This window comes from Gymnoscopelus braueri, assembly GCF_963280865.1.
Source record: "Gymnoscopelus braueri genome assembly, chromosome: 14".
In the NCBI taxonomy this organism is placed as follows: domain Eukaryota; kingdom Metazoa; phylum Chordata; class Actinopteri; order Myctophiformes; family Myctophidae; genus Gymnoscopelus; species Gymnoscopelus braueri.
Genome location: NC_137619.1, coordinates 53,262,851 through 53,289,665, shown reverse-complemented (window position 1 = coordinate 53,289,665; position 26,815 = coordinate 53,262,851). Strand labels below are relative to the sequence as shown.

General features: G+C 42.1%; 2 protein-coding genes across 2 annotated transcripts; both read left to right on the top strand.

The window, feature by feature from the left end:
- Positions 1-682: 682 nt before the first annotated feature.
- On the top strand, positions 683-11,182 carry LOC308100705 (piggyBac transposable element-derived protein 4-like; the record flags this gene model as incomplete). The annotated part of the gene is made up of 5 exons (XM_080449773.1): positions 683-821; positions 1,226-1,294; positions 1,784-1,846; positions 1,982-3,453; positions 11,021-11,182. 5 exons carry the CDS (start codon positions 683-685, stop codon positions 11,180-11,182), a joined length of 1,905 nt encoding a protein of 634 aa, XP_080305899.1.
- A 2,962-nt stretch (positions 11,183-14,144) lies between these two features.
- LOC308100230 (mannose-1-phosphate guanylyltransferase catalytic subunit beta-like) lies at positions 14,145-26,597 on the top strand. The gene is made up of 9 exons (XM_080449198.1): positions 14,145-14,175; positions 15,028-15,228; positions 16,581-16,670; positions 19,163-19,242; positions 20,335-20,450; positions 21,306-21,403; positions 23,406-23,474; positions 25,348-25,406; positions 25,977-26,597. Exons 2-9 carry the CDS (start codon positions 15,037-15,039, stop codon positions 26,095-26,097), a joined length of 825 nt encoding a protein of 274 aa, XP_080305324.1. The 5' UTR covers positions 14,145-14,175; positions 15,028-15,036; the 3' UTR covers positions 26,098-26,597.
- The last annotated feature ends 218 nt before the right edge of the window (positions 26,598-26,815 follow it).

The window sequence follows — 26,815 nt, the reverse complement described above, 5'->3', positions numbered from 1 at the left end:
ATGTAAACAATGGCGCTATTTCTCACCATATACCTTAGTTTCAATAGTGTGGTCCTCTCTGGACTCTCTGTGAACCAAAACAAGCGATCCGATCACAGAAAACAATGATAAACAACGCAGATCAAAGGACACCAATCAAAACAGAAGCTTTGGATATAAAAGCAGGCGGGGAACATTACCTGGTATCGCATTTTGAGAGATCAATCTAAGCAAGCAGTCGCATGAGAAAGTCGTCCAGTTATCCATAGTCGTCCAGTGTAATTGAGTTGAGAAAGAGGTGAGGTGAGGAGAGTCGAGTTGTTGTTGGTCAGTAAGTATAGTCTTTAGTCTCGTCAATAGTTAGCAGCAGTATAGTCAGTAGTATAGTCAGTAGTATAGTATAGTATTTTTGTTGGTCAGTAAGTATAGTATAGTCGGTATAGTCATTCATAGTCGTCCATAGATAGCAGCAGTATAGTCAGTAGTGTAGTCAGTAGTATAAGTCGTCCATTGTTGTAGTCAGTAGTATAGTATAGTATTTTTGTTGGTCAGTAAGTATAGTATAGTCGGTATAGTCATTCATAGTCGTCCATAGATAGCAGCAGTATAGTCAGTAGTGTAGTCAGTAGTATAAGTCGTCCATTGTTGTAGTCAGTAGTAGTAGTAGTAATAGTTGTCCTTTTAGTTGTAGTGGTCTCTCAAAATGCCACGGTCTTCGGTGAGGCGCAGGCGGGCAGACACAGACACAGACAGTTCTCCCGATCCACTCCCAGGATCCAGCCTCAGGGGTCTTGGTCCCCCCGTGATCGACCCCCCCCTCGTCGTTCCGCCGTCGGTCCAAGGTCCAGACCCAGCCGTGGGCGCAGTCGTCTTTGTCCCCCAGTGATCGACCCCCTCCCTGGATCCTGCCTTTTCTCCATATGCGTTCAACTTCGCGACCCTACCGGTTGGGAGGTGTATTGTACTCTGATACATTATAACTCTGTGAGAAAATGGCCGCCGATCAGATTAAAAATGCTTTCTAATGAACAATACGGAAGATACGGATACTTAGACCCAGGCGCTCTAACTTGTTATATCTGTGGCCGTGGGGTCAGCACTTTATATTTGAAATTTAAACGTTTATGTAGATGTTTGGGTTGTAAATTGAGACTATTCAAAAAACAGGAAAAGGTTGCTTCACATGGCTACACATCACATGGCTACACATCACATACCAAACTATTTTGTTGTTGTTTTTTTTTAGGCTTTGAGTCAGATGGTGAGCAACAGGCGATGTCTGGTGTCCCCATGTTACCAGATGAAGACAGTGAAGGTAAGCTTCTTATTTTTGTCTGTTTTGTTTTTTCATTTACAAAGCTAAACACAACTTAGATTGTCTCACGTCTTCCTAATTCAAGCTTGGTGTATACAAATAATTGCTTTGCTCTTGTTTACCATATTTACCATAAATATGGTATTTTTTATTACAACTCTGAGAGTGCACAAATGGACATTTGTGGACACATTTTGTCTGTGGCAATTTTTTGATTATTTACTATGACTATGTACATTTTAGGTTAGGTGTCACTTTTCATTACAAATGGAACCAATAATTGCTTTGCTTTTGTTTACCATATATATGGTATTTTTTAATTACGACTAGAGTATACACATGGACCCTAGGGTCCATTTGTGCACTCTCAGAGTTGTAATAAAAAAATACCATATATATGGTAAACAAAAGCAAAGCAATTATTGGTCTGTGTACGGACACATTGATGACCCCTGATCATAACTATTTGATATTTTACTCTGATTTTAGATGCTGAGATGAGTGAGGAGGAACTCTTATCTCCTGCTGTTGGCACTGGCAGAACCAGTAAAGGTAAGAACAAAGTTTATTTTTCTGTACATCAAACTTACACACAAATAAAAAAAATGTAATTTATTGTAAATGTATATGTATTTTATATACATACATAATTATGTATTTCTAATTATGTATTTCTATAATTTACAGGACGTGCACGTGGCAAGCCCAAGCCTCCTGTGTGGTATGCCATGGGGGATAGGCCTTGGATCCCCAAAGACATCCCCTTCACAGCAAGTCCCAGTCCCATGAACGGTGCTGCAGCTATCGACTCTGACCAACCAGTGAACTTTTTCCAGCTGTTCATGACAGAGGAACTTCTGACAGCCATTGTCGAACAAACCAACATCTATGCGCTGGCCTGCATCGCAAAGATCAACCTGCCACAGTCCAGGGTGAATGCCTGGAAGCCGATCACAGTTGAGGAACTCAAAACCTTCCTGGGCCTCTTGTTTACCACTGGTCTGGTGATCAAGCCTGAGCTGGAACTGTACTGGGCTCAGGATGAGCTGATTTCTACACAATATTTCAGCAAGACCATGCCTAGAAATAGATTTCAGCTCATCCTGAGATTCCTTCACTTCAGTGACAGTGTAGATACTGGCTGTGACAGGATGCACAAGATAAGGCCAGTCCTAGATTACCTTGTGAATAAGTGCCAGGAACTGTATCAGCCAGATCGGAACATTTCAATTGACGAGGGCACACTACTTTGGTGTGGAAGACTGAATTTCAGAGTCTACAATCCGCAGAAGCCTGTACGATATGGGATCAAATCCTACATCCTGTGTACCTCAAAGACAGGCTACTGCCATAATCTCAGGCCATACTGCGGACAATATGTCAGCCTTGCAGACACAATTGTCTCACTCCTTGGTAGTCTGGAAGGTCAAGGTTACCGGCTTTACATGGACAATTATTATAACAGTTTGACCATGTGTGCCGAGCTCCTTGCCAAGAAGACCCATGTCTGCGGGACACTTCGCAAGGACAGGGGCGCACCAGAGGAGATCCAGGCTGCTTCCACTTCCAACCTGGGTGTGGGGGAAAGACTGGTAGAGCACTCAGACTCAGAGGTGATGGCGATGGCCTTTCGGGACAACAACGTGGTGAGAATGGTCTCCACGTTCCACCCCGACATCATGGGCGATGTTCAGGTGTGGCGGAGACGGAGAGGCACGGTGCCCGCTGCCCTTGTGACCAGAGCCAAGCCTGCCTGTATCATAGACTATAATAATAACATAAATGGAGTGGACAAGCTGGACCAGGCCCTCTCCTACTACCCTTTCACCAGGAAGTCCACCAAGTGGACCACCAAATTCATAATGTATTTGTTTGAAATATGTATGGCCAATGCCTTTGTCTTGTACAAAAACAAAAATCCTCAGGGCAGCTGTAAAACTAGCATGGAGTTCACCACGAGTGTCGCAAAGGCGTGGACCAGCCAGAGACAGGTTCCACCACAGCGTCGGATAGCACCTAGGCTGACTGACCCCGGAGCAGGCTCCATGCCAACGTCCCACCGCGGCCAACAGTACACACACCTACCCATCTTCCCTCCACCCCCTGTAAAGTACGCCCAACGAGGAAATGCAGGGTCCATATCCGATCAGGCGTACGCCGTGAGTCACGGTTCTGGTGTCCTGTTTGCTACGTCCCATTGTGCAGGAACCCATGCTTTGCAACTTATCATAATGAGCGGAACTATGCCTACAAACTGTGAACTGTTTTTCTTCCAGGATCACACACGGCCTACTTCTATTTATTTTTTTTGTTGTGAACTGTACTGCTTGACATTCATGCTTTTTGTCTTATTCACTCCCTTTGTATTCAATAAATATGCCGTGGATTTAGGCTGACTCAAAATGTTGTATGATCTGTGTGTGTTTCTAAAGTGTATTTGCTTATTTGGGCTTATTTCTAAAGTGTAGTTGCTTATTTGGGCTTGTTTCTAAAGTGTAGTTGCTTATTTGGGCTTGTCTCTAAAGTGTAGTTGCTTATTTGGGCTTGGTCTGTAACTCTAGGTGTGTACAAATGGACCCTTACTGGTCCATTTGGTTTCATTTGTACACTATAGCTATGCTGAGCACTAACCGAGTAGATAGATAGATATTGATGACCCCTGATAGAGACCATATATAGAATATATGACATGCAGACAGCACTGAGGTCAGTTGATGTTTCTTGTCATTGCTACCTGTATACACTATACAGTATGTGACTGAGACTCCCGTCTAAAGCTAAATAGAAGCTTATTTGGGCTTGTTATTTGGTCGATAGTGTGTACAAATGGAACCAAATGTGTCCATTTGGTTTCATTTGCACACACACAATTCAATTCAATTCAAAGGGCTTTATTGGCATGAGAAAACATATGTTTACATTGCCAAAGCAGAAAGCACAATACAACATTACAATCAAAACAAAAAATATGTACATTTGAAAGTCAGAATCTTCAATAGATCAATTTCTATGTACCAAGATCACTGGGTGCAGGTATAGTGCAGGAATATACACAATGATTAGTCTTTAGGGTGGTTGTGTTCCGTTTGATATCCTTCTCCTATCACGAATCTTGCTGCTGTGTTTGCACATTGTTGTACTTCGCCCAGCAGATATGTGAGTTTTTTGTCATTGGTCATGTTTTCAAAATCTCTGTGTGTGGTTGTAATCTGTGGGAAGTATGTGTCTCTGATGTCTTGGTACAATAGACAGACGTTTAGGAAGTGTAGCTCGGTTTACACACACACACACACACACACACACACACACACACACACACACACACACACACACACACACACACACACACACACACACACACACACACACACACACACACACTACTGTATAGTAGGCTGTGAGTAGTTGCTTAGATTATAGTCTCAGGGGAGTGTTACTGTTATGTAGTTACTTTTCAAAACCACTTGATGTCACTGTAGGTCGCCTGCCTAAAGAGGTCATTATTTATTTTTGTCATTTGTTTGAACAAATACTTTGATATGTCACTGAGGCGAAAAATAAATGGATCAAAAGGGGTTTTCTGAAAAAAAATGCTTTTTTTTTTTGAAAAACTTTTACAAAAAGCTGTTTATCTCAGAATTCTTCTCTCAGAGGGTGTTTTTCACTGAAAGCAAGTTTTACTCAACTGCCAATAAGTAAAGAACGGAAGATGGGATTGCAAAAAATTTGAGCTATTGTGTGACATTGTAGTCATAGCACAAAATATTCTGTAGATAATCAAAGATTGGCAAAAATGGTCAAAATGTCTGGCAGTGGCTAAACGCAGCCACAGAAAATGCTGGCAGTGAATGAGTTAATTGGTCAACTTGGATTACCAATTATGGTATTTGGGGGTTGGGTGTCATTGCTTTTTCCTTATGCAAAGTAAGTTTGTGTGCAGTTTCTTGTATCCAGTATATGCAATATCAATCAATCAATCAATCAAACTTTATTAAGGACACATGGTCCATAGCACATAAAAAAAACATACAATACACAAACAACAGAGGCGGACATAGTCCACATTAAAATCACAGATTCATATACAGGCTTACCCGCCAATGGTTCCACAGTTTAGAAACAAACCTGACCGAGCTAAATAAAGGGTTATTCAGGATTAAAATGATGCTGTTGGCAGAATCAGACAGCCTACACATACATTTGTACATGAGGTTCCGCAGCACTGCGGAGCAGGTGGGTACACCGATACTAACGAACATTTGGCTTGCACTGCTGCATCGTGGCACTTTAAGCAGCAGTCTCATGCCATCATTATAAGCTACATTGAGTTTCTGCATACTGCGCTTTCTGTAGCGCCGCCACAAGTGGGCAGTATACATAAGTGTACAAAAAGCTTTAAATAGTGTGGACTTCACAGAAGCTGAACACATACTAAACTTACGAACAAGCATGTTGGCTTGTGCATATAACATTCTACGTTGTCTGTAGATGTCCCTATCATCAGATAGGTCATTTGTCAAATAATGGCCTAAGTACTTGACCTCATCACAAACCTTAAGGGCAGTACCAGACAGAAGAAAGACAGGAAATGACAGTTTACTTGTCTTCTCTACTTCTTATAATCATAATATTACTCTTCTTTGCATTGTAAATAATGTCACAGTCTGAGCCATATTGAGAGCAGACCCGCAGTAACTGTTGAAGGCCAGCACTATATGGACAGAGGATTACCAAATCATCTGCGTACATCGGGTGGTTGATTATTTTGTTACCAACCCGACACCCTGTATCACAGCTGCTCAGCTGCTTAGATAGGTCATCCATATATAAATTAAAGAGCAAAGGAGAAAGAATACTTCCCTGTCTGACTCCATTATTTACTGTGAAACGAGCAGAAACACAGTTACCCCATCTAATACACATGGTCTGATGTGCGTACCAGAAAACCAGGATTATTATAAAAAAAATTAGGGACCCTTCCGTTCTGTAATTTTTTTAACAGCTTTTCGTGATTAACACGATCAAAGGCTTTAGACAAATCAATAAAACATGTACAAATTGTGGTATTTTGTCCGTTATATAAATCTAAAATTTCCTTTAAGGCAAATATACACATATCTGTGCTATGTTTAGGTTTAAACCCGAACTGGTTGTCAGAGGTCAGGATAAACCTCTCCAATTTGTTCAGTATAGTTCTCTCTAAGACCTTAGATAAAATACTGGCCAGGGCTATTGGTCGGTAGTTATCTGAGCTGTTCAATTTCCCAGATTTGTCTTTAATGATAGGCACTAATAAAACAGATAAAAGGGACTTTGGTAAAACACCATGAACTAAAAACCCAGTGAAACAGATAGCAAGTAAGGGACATAGTTTTCTGCCTGCATACTTTAAATGCTCAGCAGATATCTTGTCCATACCACACGCCTTATTGTCTTTCAGCATCCTGACTGCATCATAAACTTCTAGTGAGGGGATAGTCACAGCCTCATCATTATTAACAATGTTTCCCACTACGAAGGGGTTGCTTTGCACGCAATTGAACAGTTCATAATAATGTTTCTGCCACAACTGAGCAATCTCCTCAAGGCCAGTTACACCATCAATAATTTGATTCTAACTTAGAATTGCACACAAAGGGTATAATATATACCTAAATATATAAATGTGTGTGGATATTTTGCATAATTCTATTTATTCCCCAAACAGGAAACGACAATAACTTTTCTTCCAAGTCCATGTTTATGATGTCTAGAAATCAATCTTTTAACATGGTGCAATCATTCCACCTTTCTCAATTTGCATAAATTATGCAAGTCCATACCCGGTGAAGTGCGCAGACAAAAGTATTTGCAAACTTGGGGTTATACAGACAGTAGCCTATTATGCTTAGTTAAACTTTGGGAGACCAAGTCTGTTGCGGTCTTGCATGTGAAAAGGATCCATGCGAACCCCCTTCAGTCAAGTCTGTGTGGCCTTGAAACTGCATACATTCTCCAACTCAGTTTATGACATTTGAGGCAGTAAGTAGGTCAAAGGTCAAGTATGATGAGCCATGCCACTCAAATATGCAGCAGAGGTTGCCCTTGTTACTGTATGTTTGCAAGTGCCATCAGAGAGACGGAACCAGTGTCATATCCACAATCACTTTATTCACCAAGCAGAGGAATTAGAAGAATTAAAGTGAGCCAAACAAAGATTCAATTATGAATCACAATGTAGGTATTTTTATATTGTCATTATGACTCCATACTTAATGCAGTCTGGATTTTGACTGTTAAGATTGTGTTTTACCATCCAATTTTGGTAAGACAACAACAGGAGTAACTAAACTTAGGGTGAATGATTCAGAGCAGGGTTTTCACTGTTAACTCCATCAGGATAGGAAGCCCGCAATTGGACTGAATTTCTTCAAGACTTTAACAATACTGATGACAGTTTGTATCCAGGGTTGGACTGTCCATAACCTCAAACTGTCAGAGAGCCCAGCTAAACACACACTGACAAACACACTACTAAACAGCCACAAAGGGAAACTGGGGCTTTATAGTCTCTCAGCTCGTTAGCAGGCCAGTCTCAGCTGGTCCTCACAGGTGAGTCCACTCAGGCCAATCAGGGAAGGGAATAGGATACTGTTTCTCAACATAGGATCCGGGGTCACTAGGGGTCCAAATGTTTGGTTCCATTTTTACACTCCCAGAGTTACAGACCCTAATAACATCTCAGACATTTGGTACACTCTTAAAGTTAAATGATTTACAGGGTAGATTTTGGTCTCAGAGATGAGTGTGTGTGTGTGTGTGTGTGTGTGTGTGTGTGTGTGTGTGTGTGTGTGTGTGTGTGTGTGTGTGTGTGTGTGTGAAAGAGTGTGAAAGTGTGCGTGTGCGTTTGTGTGTGCTCGCGTCTGTAAAACATCTGAGTTCTTCTTTCACCCCTGATAATAAGCACTCACCCACCTTTGAAACTTGTAGCAATACCCCAAAGAAAATAGAAATAGAAATACTCTGTTACAACTATAGAGGCCTGTTTTCGAAATATACATGACAGTGTAGATTTAAGCAATATTACACGAGAGGGTGTGCTTTACCGTCATTATTGGCACGCCAGTGATGCGGTCAGGAACGAGGCGGAGCCGAGTTCCGCAAGCATCGCTGAAGTGATGCGATGGCAACGCGCTGTGAACTTGTAGATCGGCTATTTTTGCCGTGCGATACCTTCGTACGATAAAGAACATACACTGGACTGTTAACGAAATGGGAGTACTGTCTGTTTGTTTTCCTACCGTGGGACAGCGTGACGTCACAGCACAGCTGTGCCATATATGGTCTAATCAGGTGCGGACTGCAGTGCGGAGTGATTTATTAATGTGATTAGGCCCGTGCTATCATGCTGGTTTGAAGCACGGCTAGATAGCTATTTCAACCAATCAGATTGCTTGGTCGGAACTACCTGTTGTATAATGGCTATTTGCCAGACCCAAGGGGTCGGGCTTACATGAGGCTTTGTACCTGTTTCGTCCATACATGGGCATGGTCACTTTGTCCTCCGGCCCCAGCCAAAAAAAAATCTGTCCCCCAAAAAAGTCTGTCCATACATGGGCATAGAAGGGACACACGTCGTGCGAAGCCCGGCCATTCAGATTTCAACCACTAGGGGTCTGGCAGTGCCAGGTCACCTGGTTCCCTTTTTTGCCAGACCCAAAGGGGTCGGGCTTACATGAGGCTTTGTATCTGTTTTCTCCATACATGGGCATGGTCACTTCGTCCCCCGGCCCCAGCCCAAAAAGTCTGTCCCCCTTTCGTCCCCTTTCGTCACGAACTATTCATGACATCATGAACTTCAGTTATAAAGTGGTTTGTAGGTGTGTTACATACTAGGACTTAATTCTGGGTCTGGCAGAACCAGGTCTCCTGGTCTTGTTTCTAATACTAGAGGTTTGGCCCTCACATCTAGAGTTCAGGCTGCTATGCGGCCCTCACACCTATGTCGCACTGCCGATCCGACTGAAATGCCCATAGATGGAGATCTCTGTTTCTGTCAGTCCTTGTCCCTTTCATACCCATATTTGCAAATCTCTGTATATGTGATTTGGGAACTCCTCACACCCCATCCGCACTGCCAGCGAGCGAGCGTTCTGACAGCGACGTCGCGCCAAAAACTGTCCTGACATGGAGCGATATGGAGCGTCGGCCATGGCCATGTCAATCCTTGTACCCTTTATGCCCATACATGGAGAACACTGAATTCATCAGTATATGCCTGTATATGGGCATGCCCCCTTTTGTGCCAATATATGGAGCTGACTGATTTGTTTGCGCCTGATGCCATGACGACATATTGTGGTTAAACAATTTCTCCATTGTCGTAGCTGCATTGGGAACTCCTTATGGTTATGGCTGAGTCATGGTGACATGAGCATGACGTCAGAGGCCCCCTTGCCGGCCCGCTTGCCTCCCTTTAGCCAATTTTAATATAGGATAGACAAAATATTGAAAATATGACCTCGCTGGCCTCCAGAACACACCCAGAGAACTGGAACACATCAAAGACTCCCTCAACTAAGAATGTGGTGGATCACGTCCGGCACTTTGAGCAAAATCTCACCTTTGGCCGTGCGGCACAAATGGTGGAGAAGGCCAGACGTGATCTAACTAACCTCTTGGTGAGGGGGATGGAGGAGTTGAGGTTAGTGTGATTTCCCTGTACAAGTTTTGGACCCGAGGACCAAGGGGATATGTACAGAAGTGTCTGGAGAGCAGGACGGCAATTCGGACCAGGCACGCGGTCTTGCACAGGAGAAAGTTGCTCATACGGCAGAACCTGGGATGAGTTTTTGTTTTTATTTTTTAATTTCCTCTACAACCCATCCCCCCAACCCACAGTAGTGACCTGAGGCATTATTTTTTTTTTTTACCCTTCTGCCCCCCCCACAAGTCAACTGAGGCAGATATTTTTATTTTCTCCCCAAACCATCCCCCCCACTCCACAGTAGTCACCTGAGGCAGGTCTTTTTGTTTCTATCACCCCCCCCCACAAGTTGCCTGAGGCAGGTCTTTCAGTTTTTTTTATCCAATTTGTACATTACGGTTTTATGTGTTCTTGTGTTTGTGTGTGTGTGTGTGTGCGTCTTTAAAAAACGTCCAAATAACAGAACAATATTTTAAAACATAAATTAAAAAATACCCCCACATGGACACATGCCTTAACGTGGACACATGCCTTAACAGTAGTGATCTAACTAACCTCTTGGTGAGGGGGATGGAGGAGTTGAGGTTAGTGTGATTTCCCTGTACAAGTTTTGGACTGTTTTTATTTTTGCAATGGAGTGTCGTATTGTATATGTTCATCAGGAATTCTGACAACATTAGTGTGGTTGTAAGGTGTGCCAATCGAACTATTTTAAAGAACAGTTGAGAGTCAAAACAGATATGTCGGTGATATGAGTGATTAGATAATTAATGTCAGGACTCAAAGGAATGCAGTGTCACAACCAAGGGGCCAGCCTTGCATAATATGCAAGGCTATGACTCATAAAATCAACCTGGGTTTGAACCATATTAACGTTGTAACCATTTGATTGGCTGGGCCAGAGGGCCTTAGGGCTTGTACTTGTACAGCTACTCTGGGAATGGAACCTTCTAATTCTAGCCAGTGTTGGTTGGTTCCCACGCCTTTATCCGTTGAGCAATACATGAGCACCGTAATCATAAGTGTGTGTTTGTGTTCAGGTGGAACAGACGCCGTCGCCACAACCGCAGAAAGCCGAGGAAGCGATGGAGACGTCTCGCCCTGAGGCCTCGGTCTCCCCGGAAGCAGGAAATGATGTCACACAGAAGCGTAGCGGCAAACCTGAGGCGGACGCCGAGCCCGGAGCCGAGGAGGCTGAGTGAAGATGAAATGCACTTCACCAACCACTTATACTTAACACATTAAGACCGGGAACGCATCTGTGTCATTTTAAGATTTATTTGGCTATTCAAAAATAGCAGATCTATGAGCTCATAGCGTGGCACCGAGTGCCGCGCTATGAGCTTGCAGATCTGCTATTTTTGAAAAATCGTGAAAATATGTGCAAATCTTTGAATATATATATTTTTAAAGCTAACATTTGTAACTCAAATCTTTGCTTCTGGGGGATTCTACAAATGTCTTCTTTAAATCCTAACTGTTTTTTTTTTAAACTTTGTTGCTACAAAGTTCTCAAACTTTTTTCATGTCAAGGACGCCCAAAATGATATGTATTTGGCCACGGACCCCCATCTCAAAATATTTTTCAAAAATAGCAGATCTACAAGTTCATAGCGCGGCACTCGGTGCCGCGCTATGAACTTGTATATCTGCGAACTTGTATATCTGCTATTTTTGAATAGCCAAAGAAATCCAAAAATGACACAGATGCGTTCCCGGTCTTAATGGATTTACATGAGATAAAACTGTCAGTCTGCTTTGGTTTTTGTTTTTGTTTTCATATTTCTATTCGTCAAATTTGTGAGTAATGTATTTTTTTGTGTGGGGGAAAGGCGAGATACATTTGTGCGTGAAAGCATTCCATTTAAGTTGGAGAATAAATAAATAAAACGTCATCTGTGTTGTCTCTTTAAGTTGAGTTAATGCTGCTGTTCCACAGCTCAACTTGGTCTGATTTTCACCGGGAACGCATCTGTGTCATTTTTTGATTTCTATGGCCATTCAAAAATGGCAGATATACAAGCTCATAGCGCGGCACAGAGTGCCGCACTATGAGCTTGTAGATCTGCATTTTCTTTTTGAAAATGTGTGCAAATCTTTAGTTTGAATATATATATATATATATATTTAACTCAAATCTATGCTTCTGGGGGATTCTACAAATGTCTTCTAAATCCTATGTTTTTTTTTTTAACGTGTGTTGCTATAATATCAGTGGTTCTCAAACTTTTTCATGTCAAGGACCCCCTAAATGATATGTATTTGTCCGACGAAACTGTCAGTATGTATTTTCAATCATGCATCCACAAGTCACCGCCTGCGAGATGATGGTGAGTTCAGACAGATCTGTCATGATGCTGTCTTCTCTTCGTGTTGGACGTCAGAGTAATCCACTGAGGAGCCAGTGGTGGAAAAAGTACTCAAATGTTTAAGTAAAAGTATCAATACTGCAATGTAGAAGTACTCTGTAGTAGTAAAAGTCTGGAATTCAAAATGATACCAATACAAAAAGTATTGGTATCATAGATCAGCAATTTTCAAATAGCTGATGTATAAAATTGGGCTGAAGTGGTTAATGTTTTATAATATAATAATTAATATCTGCAAACTAAGTAACTAAAGTTGTCAAATAATTGTAGCAGAGTAAAGTACAATATTTGCCTCTTGAGATTAAGTGGAGTAGAAGTAAAAGTACTGAAAACTGGAAATACTGCAGTAAAGTAAAAATAAATACCTCAAAATTGCACTTAAATATAGTACTTGAGTAAATGTACTTAGTTACTCTCCACCATTGTCTTTTATTTTGAAAACAAGACAGTCATTGCAGTATGTCTGATGACCAGCCTCCTGAGACAATCGGACCAATCAGCGCTCTCAACGTGACAGCGGGGCGTTGTCTTCTGACTTGTGGACGGAAACAAAACGACGCGTTACACTGAAACCGGTGACCTATCGAATGTGAGTTATCTCTAACTGCTCTGCTCATAGCCATAGTTCACATGACGCTCGTCTGTCACATGACGCTCGTCTGTCACAAGCGTCATGGCGCAACTTGTTCCTGGTTTTGGAAATGTCTCCATTTACAACCCGTACATCTACATAAACGTTCACATTTCAAATATAAAGTGCTGACCCAACGACCATAGATGTAAGGAGTTGAAACGCTTGGGTCTACCGTCTAAGTACCCCTATCTTCCGTTTTGTTCAATAAAAAGCATTTTAATCCGACTGGTCCGTGGTCCATATACACATCTATATAGCATTCAGAGATTGTGGAATAGTTGTCTGGCTACGCGAGACTAGCGCTGATTTAACAGACATGTTTGCTCATTTTCACCACAAGAGGGGAGCAAAGCCTAGATTCTGCCAATACATTATGCATTGAGCTGAAAATGAGGATAAATCAGCTCTGCTCACAGAGCCAACATTACACTGCCGTGACAGGTCTCCGTCTTTAGTCAAAATAAACTAAACTACTTCACTACTCACTGAAAAAAAGGCTGTTTTGTGTTGGTTAAAGTCTATTGTCCAGGGTGGGAAGCCTCTCAGGACCCCACCTTCTCTGTAGAATACACTTTATGGGCAGAAATGTAAATATGTCCCGCCAGATGGAAATTATTTATTTCACTCTACTGCGCCCCCTACAGATCTGGTCAATGGTATATTTATATTGACCAGACCTGTAGGGGACGCAGTGGAGTAATTACATACTTCTACTCCAAAAGCAAAGCAAAGCAAAGCAAAGCAAAGCAAAGCAAAGCAAAGATAATTACATACTTCTACTCCATTACATCTCAGAGGCAAATATTGTACTTTTTTACACCACTGCAATTATTTGACAACTTAAATTACAAGTTACTTTGTATATTTAGATTATTATTACAAAACCGGTTATATACAGTATACTTTGACAATTTGAAAGTTGTGGCGCTTGTAGATCTGCTATTTTCAAAGGATGTTTTTATACATTTGGAAAACTTGTGAAATGGAACCTTCTGCATAATGAATACTTTTAATTTTGGTACTTTACGTATATTTTGATGCCAATGCTTTTGTACTTTTACTCAAGTAAATTTGTGATACCTCTCAATGTGAGACAGAAAAACGCAACCGCGACCGGATTCAATAGGTCACTAATTCCTATGTAACACCTACCACAGACACACCACAGAGAGGAGATGAGGCTGAAGTCCAGGTTTGGGTTTGGATTTATTTCAGTAAATAACAGATAAAGCGTGAACTATTAAACAATAACAACATCAATAACAGCTAAATAGTGAAATATTAAACAACCAGAAGTCAGATCATCACTTATAGTGTAATAGTATCCAGGATACATGAATTAAAACCCTGGTTCTGGTCGAGCTATAACCCCTTATGTGTTGTCAGTGTAGTGTTACAGTGAAAGCTGTGACCCTACAGTAAAGTGTGTACAGTTGTTTGATCCAATGAGAGCTGATAGCTATATATTATTATATTATATATTATACATATTCTATTCAGTGTTGTAAGGTAACTTAAGTACATTTACTTAAGTGCTGTACTTAAGTTCAATTTTGAGGTATATTTACTTTGCTGGAGTATTTCCAATTTTCAGTACTTTTACTCCACTATTATTTGAAAACTTTAGTTACTAGTTACTTTGTAGATTTTGATTATTATTACAAAACATACATTAACCATTTCAGCCCTATACATTTCGGCCATTTGAAAATATCAGATCTACTTGTAGATCTGCTCTGCTCGGAGTATTTCTACATTGCAATATTGATACTGTGTCCAGGTGTTCATAATGAGAGATAATAGCTATATTATATTATATTATATTATATTATATTATATTATATTATATTATATTATATTATATTATATTATTATATTATATTGCTGCGTCCAGGTGTTCATAATGAGAGCTAATAGCTATATATTACATATATTATATATGTTATATTATAATATATTATATTATATTATATTATATTATATTATATTATATTATATTATATTATATTATATTATAATTATTATATTATATTGACCCGTACAGGTGTTCACAATGAGAGCTGTGGTCCTGGCAGCAGGTTATGGCACCAGGTTGCAGAAAGACGTGGAGAGAGACACCAGCGGTCAGTTCAGCCATCTGTCCGGCAGAGCCAAGCCTCTGCTGCCCGTCGGGCACCAAGCTTTAATATCACACTGGGTCCATGCACTGACCTTTGCTGGCTGTGTGGAACACATCTATGTTGTTGTAAGTAATATTAACCCTTTAATATCACACTGGGTCCATGCACTGACCTCTGCTGGCTGTGTGGAACACATCTATGTTGTTGTAAGTGTTAACATCCCTTATGGTTTCTAGGGATGGGACTAGTCCCTTTCGGGACCTTGAATACCTTTTTTGTATTTGGGAAGGCGGTATACAGGATAGTGGTTTTTAAAAAATACCGCCTTTTCAAAAATAGCAGATCTATGAGCTCATAGCACGGCACGAGTGCTGCGCTAGCAGCTTGTAGATCTGCAAATTATTTAATATATTTAAGTATATATTTAAGTATAAAGGTTAAAGTGGTTACACAGATGCGTTCCCGGTTTGAATAGGTTAATATATATGTCACAGGGTGAATGGAGAACCAGGGTGATTGAAGACAGAGCGCTCGTTTTTAGGCACAGGGCTTCGGGGCGAGGCGGGGCTTTTCGAGACAGGGTTTATTAGCGAGGCTCGAGAGGAGGAGGAGGAGAAGGAGGACGCGGCGCTGCGAGGCGGGGGTTTATTACGCGAGGCTCGCGAGGAGGAGGAGCCTCCTCCTCCTCCTCGCGAGCCTCGCGTAATAAACCGTCCTCCTTCTCCTCCGAGGAGGAGGAGGAGAAGGAGAACGCGGAGAGGCGGGGCTTTGATGCGCCGACGCGGACCTGTCTTTTGTTGTTCCTCCCCACATAGCAACCAGGAAGCTACGCTAGGGGAACGCTGAACACGCGTTCACACGCACACGCTTGTCCATGACGGAGGCGCTGACTCAGCAGAGCTTGAGGCCGAGGAGGCGCGCCCTCGCGCCTCCAGGCGCGAGTGCCCGCGCTGACCGGCCGATGCTCTGCTAGTCGACACAGCGCCGTTCGAGTTGTAAACCGATAGGGACAGAATAGGTATTTTCATTGATCACTGTGTGTGTGTGTGTGTGTGTGTGTGTGTGTGTGTGTGTGTGTGTGTGTGTGTGTGTGTGTGTGTGTGTGTGTGTGTGTGTGTCAGGGAGAAAGTAAAACAAAAGCCAGAACACAATAAAAGTATCTTAACAGTCCTGCTTTCAATAAACCAAAAAAAGCATGAGCGCGTGCGCGTGTGTGTGTGTGTGACTGTGTGTGTGTGGTCGCGGCCATATATGTTTGTGCACAAGCCTGGCTTGTGGCTCCCTCTAGTGTTGCTTCTACAGAATTGCTGGGTGGGTGGTAAAAACGAGCGCGCCTTCTTCAATCACCCTGGTTCTCCAAACACCCTGTAACATATATATTGTGTGTGTGTGTGTGTGTGTGTGTGTGTGTGTGTGTGTGTGTGTGTATGGGTGTGTGTGTGTGTGTGTGTGCTCGCTCCATGGTAACGTTCCACAGACCAACAGTGTTTTCCATGAAGCTTTCACAGAGTGGGCAGCTGGGTTCTCCATGGTCCACGTCCTCAACGACCAGACCAGGAGTAATGATGTAAGAACCGTTAAGAGCGTTGGTTCTCAAAGTGGGGTCCGATAATTTGATGCCCAGTGTCCTATTGAGTCTCCTATTGAAGGATGTCCCGGTCATCAAATTATTGGCTTAGGTGCCTCCCCCTGGTCAGCCGGGGCGCCTGATGGAGGGGAAATGAACTGGTTGGAATAACGTGTTCCTTCCACGCACTACATCCTACCAGGGAAACTCCCCCCTGTCAGCTGATAAGACGCTACGTCCTACCGGGGAAACTCCCCCCTGTCAGGTGATAAGAAGCGGCCTGCTAGCTCCTCATGCATTGAAGGAGCAAGGAGGCATGAGCTCAGTGATGGGCTCTCCCTAGGCTGGCAGAGGGAGAGTAGCGCCCAGCAGACAATTGTTCAAGTCGCTCCGGTCCGAGTCCAAGTCGAGTCCCAAGTCATTTGGTCCCAAGTCCAAGTCGAGTCCCAAGTCGTTTGGTCCCTAGTCCAAGTCGAGTCCCAAGTCATTTGGTCCCAAGTCCAAGTCGAGTCCCAAGTCAATCCAACCCTCAGGTCCGAGTCCCAAGTCGAGTTCCAAGTCATTTGGTCCCAAGTCCAAGTCGAGTCCCAAGTCAATCCAACCCTCCGGTCCGAGTCCAAGCCGAGTCACAAGTCGAGTCACAAGGTTGTCAAGTCGAGTCACAAGGTTGTGTCAAGTCCCTCACTACTATTGTTCCCCAGCCCACCCACAAAGCACTCAGGTTTATATCTTGAAGAGAGAAACTGTATCTTAAAGTCAAGAATTAAACCAGCATAAAGCTGTTCATTTATCCATTACAACATTACATGTCTGATCATTTAGTTAGAACTAGGGAAAGGCTAAATTACACTAAAGAAATGGCATGTTTGATACAAAATTGTTTATTTTTTAACATTTGGCAGGCTCAAACTGGCACTGCCTTTCTGAGTAGTTAGTGTGTGACATTTCTGTGTAGCAGACATAAAACTGCATGCACACACACACACACACACACACACACACACACACACACACACACACACACACACACACACACACACACACACACACACACACACACACCCCATTAATTATAATTTACTGACAGTACATTTTGCAGTTTGGGTGCAGTTGGGTCAATCAAAGACAAATAGCCTATAATTATATTAATTATTAATGAATATTGGATAAACTGTGGGTGAAATGATGCAGGAAAGGAAATACATTAATGGCATTTATCTATAGGCCTATTAGGCCTATAATCCTGACGTGTCTGTGTTTGTTTTGTAGTATTTTAATATTACGTTATTTTCCATCAGGCACAGTTCAGCCATCTAGTACTACAGGACACATGCAGTGTTGCCAGATTCTGTGAGAGAAACAAGCAACCAGGTCTATGAAAACAAGCCCAAAATCACCCCAAAAGAAGCGACTATGGGCCACATGAGCACTTTAACATATACATCAGCTATTTGAAAATAGTAGATCTACAAGCTCGCGACGCGTTGTGAGCTTGTAGATCTGCTATTTTTATTTTTTTTGGTAAAAAAAATAAAAGAATAAAACACAGTGGAATAAAGGCATCTCTTTAAGCTTATATGTATATATATAGCAGAGAGAAACTTATGGTGGAAAAAAATAAGGAAGGAATTCAAGTTTGGTGGGAGTGATTTGGTGAAGTTAAAGTTATTAAACCTGCGGACGAATGGAAAAGTGGCGACGTGAGAAAGTGATGGATTACGCAGAGACTTTATTGCTGTTACCATGGATAAAGTAAATTCGACAGTGGTGAGTGACTTTCATGTTTACAAGTACGTATATCTCGCTGGCTGGTGCTACTGTTGTTGTTGGGGTGGCTGGCTGGGGTCATAAACAAAACACGAACGACTATAGTTACATCGCGACGCGTTGTGAGCTTGTAGATCTGCTATTTTCAAATAGATGTATATGTTAGAGTGCTCATGTGGCCCATAGTCGCTTGACTCGCTTCTTTTGGGCTGGTTTTCCTAGACCTGGTTGCTTGTTTTTCCTCACAACACTGGCACTGATGATAACTGGACGGCAGCCGTCGTAGAATCAAAATGACCCCGCTGGGGGTGGCGGTGGCGTTTGCGGTAGAGTGAGCATGGGTTTGTATAAAGAGAGAAAACGCATTTGCGGTAGAGTGAGCATGGGTTTGTATAAAGAGAGAGAGCACATTTGCGGTAGAGTGAGCATGGGTTACACAATCGTGGGATAAAACATTTAGAAAAAACTGAATTTGGCTTAGGAATGTGACAAAACAAAAATCCATGAATTCAAGGCTTCATGGGGTGTGTAATTGATAGAAAATAAGTAATTTTTTTGGGTGAACTACTCCTTTAATTGTGGGTGTGTTTCACTTACAGTGGGTGTTAGTGCGTGACAGCATTGGACAGACAGAAAAAAGCTAAATGACACACACCTACAATGAACATGATTACATAACACAGTTTTTACCCATTAAGACAGAAAGACATGTCTTACTCCCTCAGGAGCGTCTTGGAGCCGTGGCCTGTCTGCAGCTGGCTGTGAAGCACTTTGAGATAGAAGATGATGTCATTGTCATTGGAGGGTATGTTTTACTATGACCATCCATTTATAAACATAACACCCAGCTTTGATGTGTGGTGTATGAAATGACCACATTTCCCCCATGGGTATCGATAAAGATGATGATATCGTAAATCAGAAGCTTAACCCATTAAGACTGGAAAATAATCTGTCATTTTTTTTATTTATTTGGTTATTAAAAAATAGCAGATATACAAGCTCATGTATACAAGCCCAAGTGCTATGAGCTTGTAGATCTGCTATTTTTTTTAATCATGAACATTTGTGCAAATCTTTGAATATATATATATATATATATATATATATATATATATATATATATACGAAAAAACATCACATGGATGCACCTGGGACGTATCATCAGTGTTGTAGCCTGGGGTCATAGGATGTTTCGGGTCTCGCAACATACACCCTCACCCAGGTGACCCAGCCAGGGTTGATCAAGCCCCGACTTACGTCCCAGGTAGCTACCCACGGTCAGTCCTAAATAGGGAAAGACAGGGCCACTCAATATGCTTGTCCGAAACTACTCTGCTAGGAATGGGGGAGAGCGGAGGCTCTGGCACGTGGAGGGGCTAGGCTCTGTGGATGGCCTCCTGGCCGGGCTCCTCCTCCGTCTCACCAGGTCCAGGACCCCGCTCCAAACATTTCATTCTGGTGTGATGGTGTATATATATATATATATGGTTTTAAAGCAAACATTTGTAACTCAAATCTTTGCTTCTGGGGGATTCTACAAATGTCTTCTAAATCCTAACATTTTTTTGGGGAAAAAAAACTTATGTTGCTACTGTATACCAGTGGTTCTCAAACGTTTTCATGTCATGGACCCCCATCTCAAAATATGTTGTTCCAGGGACCCCCTAGAAGCAAAGAATTTGAAAATGTTCCCTTAAAAATATACATAAATTCAAAGATTTTCACGATTTTTCAAACATAGCAGATCTACAAGCTCATAGCGCGGCACTCGGTGCCACGAATAGAATACAATAAAATAATGGTTAAAGTGGTTACACAGATGCGTTCCCGGTCCCAATGGGTTAAGCTTATCTCTGATGATGTGATTAAAGGTCTCTTCTGTGTATAAACAAAGGGACACGCTGTTCAGAGAAGACTTCAGTCTGAGGCGGGTGAAGGAGAGGTTCTGTGAGCTGCAGACACAGAGTGAAGACAACTGTCTGCTTCTGTCTTACCAGTGTAAAGATGAAGGTAAAGCTCTCTGTTAGAGTTCTGAATGTTCTATTGAGATTTTTATGGACCACACTCGGATATTCAATATGTCAGGATATTGTCAAGTTTCCTCAGAACTTCAACTTGTGGTTGTACTGGTCAGCTCCCAGTGACCAAAAGTAGAAGACTGTGGTTGTACTGGTCAGCTCCCAGTGACCAACCGTAGAATACTGTGGTTGTAGTGGTCAGCTCCCAGTGACCAACAGTAGAAGACTGTGGTTGTACTGGTCAGCTCCCAGTGACCAACCGTAGAAAACTGTGGTTGTACTGGTCAGCTCCCAGTGACCAACCGTAGAAGACTGTGGTCGTACTGGTCAGCTCCCAGTGACCAACCGTAGAAGACTGTGGTCGTACTGGTCAGCTCCCAGTGACCAACCGTAGAAGACTGTGGTTGTACTGGTCAGCTCCCAGTGACCAACCGTAGAAGACTGTGGTTGTACTGGTCAGCTCCCAGTGACCAACAGTAGAAACAACCCAAACAATAAGTCGGGAGCCGGTCCCATTTCTAAATGTCCCTCTTTTTGTTTTTCATTTAAAATAAATAAAAAATCACACAAAAAAACTATTATTTAAAACATTTTCTAAAATCAAGCATTTTCAGAGATTTTCAAACATATTTGAAAAGAAAAACAAAATTCATTAATTACAAAAAGCTATTACATAGTGGTAACTTAAGTGGTAAATGTATGAAATCGATTTTTCTAAGTACAGTAGAATCATGTCTGTCTCTCCTCACACAGAGAACCAATGGTTTACAGTAGGATTATGTCTGTCTCTCCTCACACAGAGAACCAATGGTTTACAGTAGGATTATGTCTGTCTCTCCTCACACAGAGACTCATAAATATGGGATCCTGGAAGTGGATGAAGACCTGAGGGTGATCTGCATGAAGGAGAAACCTCTTCCTACAGACACCACGTCTAGGAGAGCAGTAAGCCCTCTTCTAACAACACATCTACACCACGCTATTCTAGAACATTTTCACACAGCTATTTTTGAAGATATTTTAAAAATAATTTTCGCCTATTCCCCCCCCCCCCCAAAAAAAACAAACAAACAAAGAAAAACAATTATTTCAATTATTTTCTCAAATCTAAATTTTTCAGAGAGTTGGGACCAGAGCGGGGGTGGGTAATGAATGCTATTGGTTGTGTGGCTTGTCAATCAAATCATCATCACAAGGTAGCCACGCCCCTTCTACAATCATATTTTTTTAAATAAATGGGACCATAATTTACCAAAGCACATATCATGATGATTGAAAGAAGACTTTAAACTAGCGACTGGAAGCATAATAGTATTTATGGAAATGTTTCATCCGCTTGAATGGAGCTTAACTACTTCTGACACCAGCAGGGTGAAACAGCGAGACTATAGGCCATTCATATGAACTGTCTCTTCCTATACAGCCTCAATTTACAACTCAGAAGCTGGCCCCTTGGTTCATACTTGTGGCAGCAAAGCCACATAGAGCTACAAAGTGACACCTGACACCTGTCGTTGCGTGCTACAACCTTTTTTCAGCGCTTCAGTGACGCAGTAGCCTGAGGCTACGAGCTCAATCCATGGTCTTGAAGGGCGGACCCAAACACAGCCGCCCGGATTTGTGCGTGGCTTCCTATTGCTTCACCAATCTATGTCCCCGCCTCCCCTCCCCTCCCCCCCTCGGCCTGTGCACGGAGCACGCTGACGTCACCACATTTAGAGCGACGCCCCTCTGCACTCTGATTGGTTAGGAGATAACAAGGTCCAAGACCATCGTTCCTGCATGGCTCCCCCAGGCTTTTTTTCTTTTGTAACAAAAAAAAAAGCCTGGGTTTCCGAGGCTAGTGACGCAGTGACGCGTCAATCAATCGTATTGTTGTTGTTTCACTATTTCTACTCCCTTCATCTTTGCCCATAATTCCTGCTCCATTCTGTAGACGGAAGGAAAACAAATAGTTCTCATCGTTAAGTAGTTCCCTCACCCTGTGCTGTTTTCATTTACGCAGTGTGTGGCTCAGAGCAACACTTCAACGATGACTTCACAGAAATGTTGCTCATCACGCTTGGCTGTTTTTTTTTTCATCTTTGAATATATTATGTTTTTTATAAAGCGAACATTCTTAACTCCATTATTTGCTTCTGGGGGGTCCCTGGAACAAAATATTTTGGTGGATAAATACATATCATTTTGGGATGAACAAATGAAAAAAGTTTGAGAATCACTGATATTATAGCAACATACGTTTTGAAACTGTTAGGAGTTTAGAGGACATTTGTAGAATCATCAGAAGCAAAGATTTCAGTTAAACATTTTCGCTTTAGAAAAAATATATATTCAAAGATTTGCACACATTTTCAAGATAAACAAAAAATAGCAGATCTACAAGCTCATAGCGCGGCACCGCATAGTGCTATGAGCTTGTAGATCTGCTATTTTTGAACAGCCCAAAGAAATGTAAAAATGACACAGATGCGTTCCCCGATTGAATGGGTGAAAGTCTTACTGTGTTGTTCTCTCTGCTCTGTCCATGGAGTCGTGTTGATGTTGGTTTGTTGAGGGAGGTTAACAGGAAATGTATTTGAAAAGTGATTGAAAGCACTGAGCGCTTGCAGCCAACAAGAGACACTATTGTGACTAAGCTTGAAAACGTCTCTAGTATTGTTTTAAATTAATACGTTTACGAGATCAGCATCGCAATGTTGAGAGCTGTTCTTGAGAGCTGCTTGTCAGTCAGCTTTTCTAATGGGAATCAATCCTCTGGGAACGAAGCAAGAAACTGTCCCTGATCATTTCTGTGACATTTTGTCCCTCCGTGTCCCTGATCATTTCTGTGACATTTTGTCCCTGAACATTTCTGTGACATTTTGTCCCTCAGTGTCCCTGATCATATCTGTGACATTTTGTCCCTCAGTGTCCCTGATGATTTCTGTGACATTTTGTCCCTCAGTGTCCCTGTTTCTATGTGTTTTCCAAGAGAAGCCTTCCGCAGTTAGACACCTTTCTAGAAGAAAAGAGGGTAAGTTTGTAAGTGTGTGTGTGTGCTTTATTTTATTAGTTTTAGTCACTATAATAACCCATAATACTCCGGTCCAGAATGTTTGAATGACATTCATATCATCTACGGCACACAGGTGATTAGCCTGAAGTTTTACCAGAGCCCTTACTGTATGTGTTCTTACTCAGTGAGCCCCCCCACCCACCCTGTTTCATTCTTTATAGATGGTTTTGGCCTGGGGAGGGTGTAGACTATTAGCATGAGCATCCTTCCATTCACATAGAGATACAATCTCCTCCCCCAGTTGGCTAGCTGGCTTTCTTCTTTCCCCCCCAATATATCACCAATATACAGTATCGTTCAGTCTTTATCTCCGCCAGGCCGAAGACATGGCCGAGACTATGTTTTGCACCCTGTCCGTCCGTCTGTCCGTGTGTCCATCCGTCCGTCGGTCTGTGGACAGTTAATCTCTGGCACCTATCGACGGGAGACTGTAAACACACTCTCCCTGGATGCCAGAGCAGAACCTCTGCCCCACATTTTTGACATGGGCCTGTTATAGCGACACCAGGAGGCCCAACACATTTTTGATATTACTCCTACAGATTTTGGCCACACATCACGCAAATCGGTACACAGTATCTCTATAGTCATTATTATTTAATTTTTTTACAAATCTCTATTTATTTTTTCAGACAGTAAAGACAAGGGCATCATATCAAAACTTTAGAACAAAGAGGTCTGAGTCATTAAACCATTTTGATTGGCTAAGATTGGCTTCCAAAGTTTGCAGGGGTGGCCCGTTTTGAACAAAATGCCTCAAATCATGAACACAGAGTGCCGTGACATTTTTCACACACATTCCCACTAGGCCAAGGAAGAAATCCCATTTTTCAAATCAGCCGATTTTCTTTTTTACCTATAACTGGACCGATCGGCGTGAAACTTTGCATGCACACTCCCTAGAGGCCAAGGAAAAACCTCTGCCCTGCATTTCTCACATCTGCCTTTTATAGCGCCACCAGGAGACCGACTTTTTTTTTTTATTTTTTTTTTTTTTTTTTATCCCGCGATTTTGTAACCCTATTTTTTACACCCAGTGCCAATTGTCTATGTAATCCTGGGCACTACCTTCCCTCTGCCAACCTAGGGAGGCCAGGGCCGAGCTCATGCCTCCTTCAATGCATGAGAGCCAACTGACCTTCTTTTCACCTGACAGGGGAGAGTTTCCCTGGTTGGACGTAGCGCGTGGAAGGAACACGTTATTCCAACCAGTTCCCTTCCCCTTCATCAGGCGCCCCGGCTGGCCAGGGGGAGGCAGTATAGTGACCAGGATTACTGCATGTTTTTGTGAGGGTACCTACCCTAGGAGACACGGGGAGAACATGCAAACTCCACACAGAAAGGCCCTTTCGCCAACCCCACCTAGGGTATGGGCACTGATGACGCGGAGGAGAGAACACGCCCCGAGCGCCCACAGCGTCCCCTGCGGGAATCGAACCTAGGACCTTCTAGCTGTGAGGCGACAGCACTACCGACTGTGCCACCGTGCCCCCAGGAGACCGACTTTTGCAAAATACATTTCTTGATATTACTCCAACTGATTTTGTCCAAACATCACGCAAATCAGTACAGATTATCTCTATAGTCATGTGATCAACACGGATCTGTCCGATTTTTCATACTCCATCCTGATTGGTGAATTTCAAACATTACTGGCCCACAATAACCGACCTGACCTGGCGGAGACTTGTGCTCCGAGGAGCACTTTTTCTAGTTGTAATTGCGATATTATGACATGACCAGAATAAGGATAAAATTAATACATTTAGATATCCGTATACGTAATATCTAACTGAATAATAACTCTTTGAATATATTGTTCATACTTCAGGAAGCTCCTATAGAACAGAAAGATGCTCCAGGAAACTTTGTATCTTGGCTCATTCCAAGGTAAGATGGAACCTGTTCATTAACACCAAATACATATCATTCTGGGGGTCCTTGACATGGAAAAGTTGGAGCACCACTGATATAGAAACATACTGTTAGGATTTAGAAAACATTTTTAGATACAGAATGTATCTGGCCGCGGACCCCCATCTCAAAATGTTTTGTTCCAGGGACCCCCCAGAAGCAAAGATTTGAGTTACAAATGTGTGCTCTAAAAATATATTTATTCAGATTTCAACACATTTTCCACAATAAAAAAAAAAACTGCAGATCTACAAGCTCATAGCACGGCACTCTGTGCCGTGCTATGAGCTTGTAGATCTGCAATATTTTGAATAGCCAAATAAACAAGACACAGATACCTTCCCGGTCTTAATGGATTAAATAAGTGTATGCTTAGTAACAGAAGTCTCCGTGTCTCTCCATCCCTGTCTTAATCATTGCTAAAGAGTCTATAGCAATGATTACTCTCAGAATTCAGAGCTTTAACCTTTTTAACAAAACACTTTGTTTTAACCAACACAAAAATATCACGTACCTTGCCTTTAACGTGCTGGTGTTTGATTTCAGACAACCGGTGTACGTTCAGGAGATCTGTGGGCGGTTCGACGTCGGCAACCTGGCGTCCTACGTTGAATGTGACCTGTACTTCAGAGCAAAGCTTCACGATGTCACCTCATACATGGTGTAGAATAGACCTGTAACAAGGTGTCACCTCATACATGGTGTAGAATAGACCTGTAACAAGGCGTCACCTCATACATGGTGTAGAATAGACCTGTAACAAGATGTCACCTCATACATGGTGTAGAATAGACCTGTAATAAGGTGTCACCTCATACATGGTGTAGAATAGACCTGTAACAAGGCGTCACCTCATACATGGTGTAGAATAGACCTGTAACAAGATGTCACCTCATACATGGTGTAGAATAGACCTGTAACAAGATGTCACCTCATACATGGTGTAGAATAGACCTGTAACAAGATGTCACCTCATACATGGTGTAGAATAGACCTGTAACAAGATGTCACCTCATACATGGTGTAGAATAGACCTGTAACAAGTATTACATAATCCTCTAATCGCAATTACTTCAGATAATCGCAACTATTTTTTGCATAATCGTTTTCATGTTGAAAGATTTTCACAAATGTTCAAACATTAAAAAAAAAGATTCAGAAATAGCAGATCTACAAGCTTACAACGTGACGCGTTGTAAGCTTGTAGATCAGCTATTTCTGCAATTGTTACATGTATAAAAAAAAATTTAATCTTTGTCAATAATGTCGTTATTTGTCATATCTGCCCTGTGCAATGGTTGATTACGGAGCCTTAAAAGGCTTCATATGTTCCAATATTAACTGCTAAAAACGCAATTAAATCTTTAATCGTGATTATTTGAATG